Source organism: Osmerus mordax, chromosome 13 (genome assembly GCF_038355195.1).
Source record: "Osmerus mordax isolate fOsmMor3 chromosome 13, fOsmMor3.pri, whole genome shotgun sequence".
Lineage (NCBI taxonomy): Eukaryota > Metazoa > Chordata > Actinopteri > Osmeriformes > Osmeridae > Osmerus > Osmerus mordax.
This window is the reverse complement of record NC_090062.1, coordinates 16798634-16807390: the sequence shown is the minus strand read 5'-3', so window position 1 is coordinate 16807390 and position 8757 is coordinate 16798634. Positions and strand designations below refer to the sequence as shown.

General features: G+C 48.9%; 1 protein-coding gene across 1 annotated transcript in view; it reads right to left on the bottom strand.

The window, feature by feature from the left end:
* The window catches only part of ppfibp2a (PPFIA binding protein 2a), an 18518-nt gene extending 9984 nt beyond the window's left edge, over positions 1 to 8534 (bottom strand). Inside the window, 1 exon segment of the mRNA XM_067249476.1 lies at positions 8418 to 8534. Coding sequence (XP_067105577.1) covers positions 8418 to 8534 — 117 coding nt within the window.
* Between the last annotated feature and the right edge of the window lie 223 nt (positions 8535 to 8757).

Sequence of the window (8757 nt, the reverse complement as noted above, 5' to 3'; positions counted from 1 at the left end):
GGCTAATGCCTGCTCTCTGAGGAGCACATCTGCTGTTTGAACGCTCCTCGGTGGCTTCCAGAGGCCTCGGCGCCGCGGCGGTCAGCACCTGCAGAAGCGTCCTAACACGGAGAACAGCGCTCGCATTGTAAACGGGCCCCTCGGAACGTACATATTTTCCCTCTCTTAGCTCTCTTAGCTCTAAGCTCACATAACTGAAGCTGACAAAAACCTCAACCACATGTGACTGAGACAAGGCAGGAGGGGGGGGGGGGGAGAGAGGGAGGGAAGCAGGGAGGGAGGAAGAACGAGAGGGAGGTAAGGAGCGAGAGAGAGAGACAGAAAGAGAAAGAAATACAAAATCGAAATGAGAACGAGAGAGTGATGAACAGATTAAAGAGATGGAGAGATGGGGTTGAGTGGAGATGGGAGAAAGCCTGGTTAGACAGAAGTCCAGACACCAAACGTGAGAGAAGTATTGAGAGAGAGGGAGAGGGAGAGAGGGGGAGAGGAACGTGGAGGTTATAGGGACCATGGACTGCAGGCTCCCGCTGTCAGCTCCAGCACCAGGATGAGGAATCACAGAGGCCACCTGTTCCAGATGCTAGCAGTGATCATTAGCAGGGAGGCTGGAGGAGAGCGTCTCACACAGAGAGGGGGGCTGGGTTCCAGAGCTCCTGTCCAGGGGGCTCACCCTGCCCGGGACTCTTACGCAGAGAGGAAGAGAGAGCCCAGGCTCTCTTATGCAGAGAGGAAGAGAGAGCCCAGGCTCTCTTACGCAGAGAGGAAGAGAGAGCCCAGGCTCTCTTACGCAGAGAGGAAGAGAGAGCCCAGGCTCTCTTAAGCAGATTAAGCTAAATAAACCCTGGGCTATTTATCAGTGTGCCTGTCCCCCTCCTCCATCCTCCCCCCCAGTCACTCCCCAGTCTGTCTGCGTTGCCCTCAGACATTCATCCACCTCTCTGCCGACAGACCACACAAAGGGAAGGAGGCAGAGAACATCATGGTTAGAGGAAACCAAAATGGAGGACATCTCCAGATGGCCAAGAGGATGATTTCTGAGATTGGGGTTTCCCACACACACACACACACACACACCCCACACACACACACACACACACCCCACACACACACACACACACACACACACACACACACACACACACACACACACACACACACACACACACACACACACACACACACACACACACCCCACACACACACACACCCCTCTCTCTCTATATATACATATATATATATGAAGGTTTTGACTTTCAGTGTGAACTTCCTGTGTTCTGCAGACGAGGGGGACGATGTGTGGAGCGTAGTCAGAGTTCATGTTGTTGTCGTTGTGTGACGGGTCATTGTGCATGTCACAATGTGCATGATCAGGTCAACGGACCACAACCACACATGACCCCGTCACATGACCCCGTCACATGACCCCGTCACATGACCCCGTCACATGACCCCGTCACATGACCACGTCTCTCCTCCAGGGAAACTCCCTGGGTTTCACCTCCCCAATCCCCCCCCCCCCCACACACACACCCACATCAAACTGACCAGCAAAAATTATGCATCTGTCTCAAAAACACGATTGTGTAAACGGTAACCACAGGTGGTTCCCCTGCCCTCCTTCTCCTCCCCCTCTCCCTCACACAGAACAGCCTCCATGCTTGATCTGTGATGTGCGGAGCGAGCAGCTAAACCCTGGCAGAGCACAGGGATTCCTGCTGCTCCTCTTTCCAGGCCTCTCCCAACTCTCACACACACACACACACTCCTCTTCCAGGCCTCTCCCAGCTCTCACACACACTCCTCTTCCAGGCCTCTCCCACCTCACACACACACACACTCCTCTTCCAGGCCTCTCCCAGCTCACACACACACACTCCTCTTCCAGGCCTCCCACCTCACACACACACACTCCTCTTCCAGGCCTCTCCCAGCTCACACACACACACTCCTCTTTCCTTTCATTCTCCATCTCTTTTTCTTTGTCTCTCTCTCCCATCACACTTTCTTTATATATATTTGTATTTTCTTTCTCTCTCTGTGTTTGTCTTTGTCTCTATACCATCATCCTTTCTTCTTTTTTGTTCCTTAATTTTTCTTTCTTACTCTTTCTCTCTCTCCCCCCCTCTCTCTCTCACTTTCTCTCTCTTTCTCTCCCTCTCCCTCTCTCTCCTCTTTCTCTTTCTTTCTCTCTCCTCTTCCTCTCTCTCTCCGTCTCCCTCTCCACTTTGTGACTCTCTCATAACCAGTGGGAGGATGCGTGTGAATCATTATGAAGTCTCGCCTGCTTGGTGTGTTGTAAAACAGAGCTGGCCATGAGTTAAGGGAATTAGCACAATCCTGAGAGATAGTGAAATAGTCCAATGCTTTATAGTGAAGCATTATAAGTCCAGCTCAGGGCTTTGACTAGGATGTTTAGTCATTTACGACCCACACTTTAATCTGCCCCATTATCATTACGCACACACACACACAACCATACACACACACCCCTCTATGTTAAACTGCTGAAGCAGGCAAATTCAAATGCTCTTACTTTACAACGCTCTGTTGCAAATGTCCAGCTTGGTAAGTAAGATATCTCTAAAAGTCGCACCCTTGAGTAAACCTAACGACCTCTTCAAAAATACAAAGCCACTCTTAAAATAGATGTACCTTGTAACTCTGCCATCACCGCTCGGTTTGTTTTCCGACCCATCGTGTAACGGCGACCGGATACGATGCCTTCTCTCAGGGCCTCCCTACCGCCCAATCACAGATCGTTTTCAGAGAGATGGATCCTTCTGCGCGGCCGCCATGTCTAATGAGGGCATAACGCCTGGCGGATGGCTTCATCAGCTGGAGACACACACCTACAGCTCCCCACACACACACACACAGATGCACACACACACAGAGACACACGTACGCACATACACACATTAGCCCCTCAGGCCATCCCCTCAGGTTCTGTTTCAAAAGGAAAAAACGATTTAAATGTTTCATAATTTCCAACCTTAAATGCCGTGTTTTGATCACTGAGATGCATGATTAAGAACGTGCGTGTGTGTGGAGTGTGTGTGTGCACTTATAACAGTTCGTATCCTTGCCTGTGTTGTCCAGCTTCAAGCATATTTAGAGGCAAAGACTCCAGCCACAGTCAGAATTCTTCTCATTCGAGGATTTCAGGCCTTGGTGGCGTCTTTCTTACAAAATAATTCTGATTCTCGCTGACATCACAAATCATCTTTGCTGAGGTGAAATGCGTCATGCGCTGCTCACGTTAACACAGCTGGAATAAACATCCAGATTAAACAACAACATCTCTAGTTGGTTCTTCTGCAGTGTTGTTAAATACAGCAGGAGACCAAAACGTTCCCCAGATAAACCTGGGAAACGGCTCCTTTATTTCATTTTATTTTATTCCTTTTATTCCTGCGCGCGTCTCTGAGGAACGCTGGCATCGATTGCTGATTTAATGAAAGAGTCTGTTCCTCCTGCTCTCTCTCTCCATCTCTCTCCCTCTTTCACCCTCTCTCTCTCCCTCTCTCTCCCTCCTCCCTTTCTCCACCCCCCAACTCTCTCCCTCTCTCTCCCATTCCTCACTCCTACTGCTGGTCACTTTGCTTAAAATGCCTCCGTTAATCAGATTTCTGTTAAAAGTCGTAAATAGAACCAGGGCCATGGCCAAACCACGTTCTCTCTCTCTCTCTCTCTCTCTCTCTCTCTCTCTCTCTCTCTCTCTCTCTCTCTCTCTCTCTGCTCCAGACATCTGGTGCATCTCTGCTAGAGTCCTTAGGTGCACTCTCTCTCTCCTCTCTGTCTCACTTTCTCTCCTTTTTTTCTCTGTCTCTTTCGCTCTCTCTGTTCTCTCTTTATCAGAATCAGAATTCGGTATCAGAGCCCATTCAGCTCTCTCCACCCCCCCTTCCGCTCTCCATCACCCTGGCCCACAGAGGCTCAGAGCCCAGACCAGGCCCAACCAGACCAGACAGCAGACCAACAAGTGGACTAAAACCTTCATATCTGCTAACAAAAAAATCTAATGTAAATATATTAGATTGCTTGGTGCAAGTAACCTGTTCAAGACCTGGAGATGCAGACATGGATAAGCTGATCCAAAACAGGATGTTACAGAGAGATTCTCATCTGGTTCTGGTTCTTCTAAGCAAACCAGTTCTGTACACAAGAAACCACTCTACACACATGAACACATCTGAGAGTGGGAGATCAGCTCTTGTACCATAGGAGCGGTTTGGTTCTTGTACCAGCGCTCTGGCACGTGCGCCTCTCAGAGAACTGTGAGTCTCAGGGGTGTGGATTTTGCAAGTTCTAATGTGGTGCAAATTCATTTTTACGACGTGTTCCAGTTGTTCAGTGTGTCGCCCATATGGAAGTGATCACCATGAGCAGATCTTGGCAGCCCCGTCTCCGCTCTGACAGAAATAAAAGATCGCGTGTTTTCAGGCCGCTTAAGGCGGGACGCGGGTGAAAGCCCGACCTTGCCGACACCGCGCGAGTTTACGTTGGGACTATTTGATCCCGGGCACTACTGTGAAATGAAAACACAAACTGAGAAACTTAAAAAACAAACGGTCATATTATCCCGGCTAATATAACCGTGGGGTCCAAGGCTGTGCTGTTGTTTCTATCAATATTTACCCGTGGAAGGGCAATCTGAACAGCGATCACAGCCGTTCTGCCCGGTTCAACATTAGCGTCTCCAGTGGCTCGCTTTACCTTTTCCGGAGCGGGATGGAGAGAAGATGATTTTTTTACCGGAGCCACACCACACTTACTTCTCCCGTCTCTGAAGAGTCAAGGGCATCCCTTTTCTACACATCCATGTGTGTTCAACATCGACTCCAAGTTGATTTCTCGACTGAACTAAAACATTAACCAGGCGTCGTCCAAAATAATATGCATCTGAATCAGTCCTTGTTTTTACTGTGTGCTTATACAAACGTGGACTTGAAATCATTTAAAATTAACCAAGCGCATATTTCTTCAGGTACAGTGCATGTGAACATACTTTTTAACCGCTAGAATTGATCTAATTTTACCTAAATATTTTTTTTCCAGTTGATGAGCAGCACTTGAGAGAGCCAGAAGTGATAATCACCACATTGTTCCTGATGAATACCCAGCCAAAATGATTATGCACTCCGTAAAAAAAACCCTCTTAATTAGCACAACCTCCCTCTTCAATCAAGTATCTAAATTACATTTGTACACTTCAGTGACCACTGACCAAAAAGGATGATTCTTTAGCCGCGAAGAATACGTTTGGCCATAAACGATGCCATTTAATCGGTGACCACTCAATGAGAGAATCTTGTCCGAATAATTAAATTGTGTGGCATATCAGAGTGTTAACTTCAGTGGGTGCACATTGGCCAACCCTGTCATCTCAATAGGCTTTTAAGGCAATTAAGTGATGGGCTTGGACAATTATTCCTCTCTTCCTTTTCATTGATCTTTTTTCTTCTTTTTTGGGCTCCTTCAGACCCATTTCTCTTCTGCATTGACGACACGCCTTCAATGATTCTTTCCCAATTACTATAAATCAGGTTTTCGTGTCGACAGACTGGAGGACTTCGAGACTGTCATGATGGAGAATTCTTGTTACACAATTCATTATCACGAGCATGACTTTGTTTTACGATGTTTGTTGTTGTTTTTTTGGACACAAACTAGATTCATATGATGCAACCAAGTGTGAAACGCCACGTGTCATGAATATTAGCAAAGCGGAACTTTTTACATGTTTTAAACCAAGTCCATCTGCAGATGTACTGAGGTTGTGTGTACAGGAGGATTATTTGGCACAGACGATTTAAGAGTCACCGGCTGTTGTATGAGATAGAACAGCACCACCTAGTGGTCAACACCGGGAACGTCAATACGCGATAGCCAGAAACGGACATTTCATGGCTTGAATTCATAATCAAAAACAATGCTACCATTGTTTACCATCATCTACCCTGTATCTAACTGTACCTACTGGTACTGTACATTTTGGATGTTTTTATGTTATTGGTGCGTTTACATGTCATTCAACCTGTCCAGCTGAATACTAATTGTATGAGTCCACTCCATAACCAGTCAATAATTTAAGCTTGAATTCATAATCAAAAACAATGCTACCATTGTTTACCATCATCTACCCTGTATCTAACTGTACCTACTGGTACTGTACATTTTGGATGTTTTTATGTTATTGGTGCGTTTACATGTCATTCAACCTGTCCAGCTGAATACTAATTGTATGAGTCCACTCCATAACCAGTCAATAATTTAAGTCAAATTTGATTTATTGTAAGAACATGTTTTGTATAGATAACTTAAATGTAAAAATGTAATCGTGTGAACAATTTCAACCAGGCAAGTTAGTGAGCTGTTCTGTTCTGTTGTGATGGTGAGAGAGCGGGGGGCTCGTGGGGTTGGAAAACGACAACAGAAGTATTTATTATTGAATCTCACGTTCTCACCTAAATGCAACCCTGTGTGTGTGTTTTCTCTATTTGGGAAAGCGTTTAGTTTCAGGGCTGGTTAGTCTAGCAGTCGACAGGGCAAGCATGCCACCCGTTTTCCACATTCCATCTCTGTTCTGTGTGTTTTCTCTTCAGGTGATGGATAGTAAGTGACTGTTTCCCTTGCCACTTTAAGGAGCTTAAATGACTATAATTGCCTCAGAAATACACCAAAGTCTGGATTAGGCCTCCTTTCCAGATGCAGGAATTAGGAACAAGCAGCTGTCATGATATCTAATATCTCATTATTTAAACCATAGTTTAAATAATGTCTCCCAACCAAGTCTCCATAAAAGACCTTCCAGCAACCACAACATTTGTTAAACACCCTGAGATTGTTGGCGGGCGAATTAGTCACAACCAAGAAGGGTTTTCTTTTAATACTTGTTGTTTTTTTCCCTTTGTTGTTTGACTTTAGAGAGCTAACAATTTGCTGTAATCTATTAGCATCTGACGATTAATCAAGTTGGTTGCCAGGCAGCCGTGGGCCTTCTGTGATTTAGGGGGCTTTTCTCCGCGCTCAAGCACCTGCGTTTGGTTTGTTTCTGTTTCCTCCTGACCGTAAATCTGGCCGACCTGTCACCGTGCCGACCTGTCCCCGTGCCATAATATTAGGCCAATAATCAAAGTCAATTATCGTCCTCTCGCCTTTTGCTCTCTCCCTCCCACCCTCTCTCGCTCCCTCCATCCTTCAATCCCTCCCTCCCTTCCTCCATCCCTCCCTCCCTCTCCCTGAACAATGACAGACATTACACACAGAAAACACTCTCTGGTCTCCCAGGTCCCACAAATGGTCCTCGACACCAACGACTTTAGATGGAGACCTCCTCACCCACCCATCCTCTCCTCCTCACCCACCCATTCCTCTCCTCCTCTCTCCCATTCCTCTCCTCTCTCCCATTCCTCTCCTCCTCTCTCCCATTCCTCTCCTCCTCACCCATCCATTCCTCTCCTCCTCTCTCCCATTCCTCTCCTCTCTCCCATTCCTCTCCTCCTCTCTCCCATTCCTCTCCTCTCCCATTCCTCTCCTCCTCTCCCATTCCTCTCCTCCTCTCTCCCATTCCTCTCCTCCTCTCCCATTCCTCTCCTCTCCCATTCCTCTCCTCCTCTCCCATTCCTCTCCTCCTCTACCATTCCTCTCCTCCTCCTCTCCCATTCCTCTCCTCCTCTCCCATTCCTCTCCTCCTCCTCTCCCATTCCTCTCATCCTCCTCTCCCATTCCTCTCATCCTCTCTCCCATTCTCTCCTCCTCTCCCATTCCTCTCCTCCTCTCTCCCATTCCTCTCCTCCTCCTCTCCCATTCCTCTCCTCCTCTCTCCCATTCCTCTCCTCCTCTCCCATTCCTCTCCTCCTCTCTCCCATTCCTCTCCTCCTCTCCCATTCCTCTCCTCCTCTCTCCCATTCCTCTCCTCCTCTCCCCCATCCTCTCCCCCATCCTGCTATGTCCTGCTGTTGACTGATAGATCGCCGGCGCCTCCCCAGCTTCCTTATTACTCATAAAGACTGATTACGCCACACTCAAGAGAACCCCACCCGCCTTACACATACACTCACTCCACTCCACTCCTCCCTCCCTCCCTCCCTCCCCCCAGTGCATGTCTTCAGAAACAGCTCCAGCTTCCTGGAGTCAAGCAGGCGTGTGATGGACGAGCGTTTCCCAGCGCGAGGCCAGGTTGGGTATTGTGCGTGCCACAGATCCTGTTTTATAGGGGCCATGATAGATGTTGTTTAGAGCGATTTAAGCTCCCACCCTCCCCCCAGCCCTCCCCCAGCCCTCCCCCTGTCCCTGCCCTGTCCCCTACCCCCATGCTGGGTTCAGCATCTGACCCCAGGGCAGTGATGAAGCTATCAGACGGAGGGTGGAAACATATGTGAGGGACATGCCAGTGCCAGAGAGAGACCTGCAGGTCTGATACCCTCCATGGCCCTGGGGGGCCATTCCTCCAGCATGGCCCCAGAGGAGCCCTCCAGCATGGCCCCAGAGGAGCCCTCCAGCATGGCCCCCCAGGAGCCCTCCAGCATGGCCCCAGAGGAGCATGGCCCTGGGGGGCCATCCCTCCAGCATGGCCCCAGAGGAGCCCTCCAGCATGGCCCCAGAGGAGCCCTCCAGCATGGCCCCCCAGGAGCCCTCCAGCATGGCCCCAGAGGAGCATGGCCCTGGGGGGCCATCCCTCCAGCATGGCCCCAGAGGAGCCCTCCAGCATGGCCCCCCAGGAGCCCTCCAGCATGGCCCCAGAGGAGCATG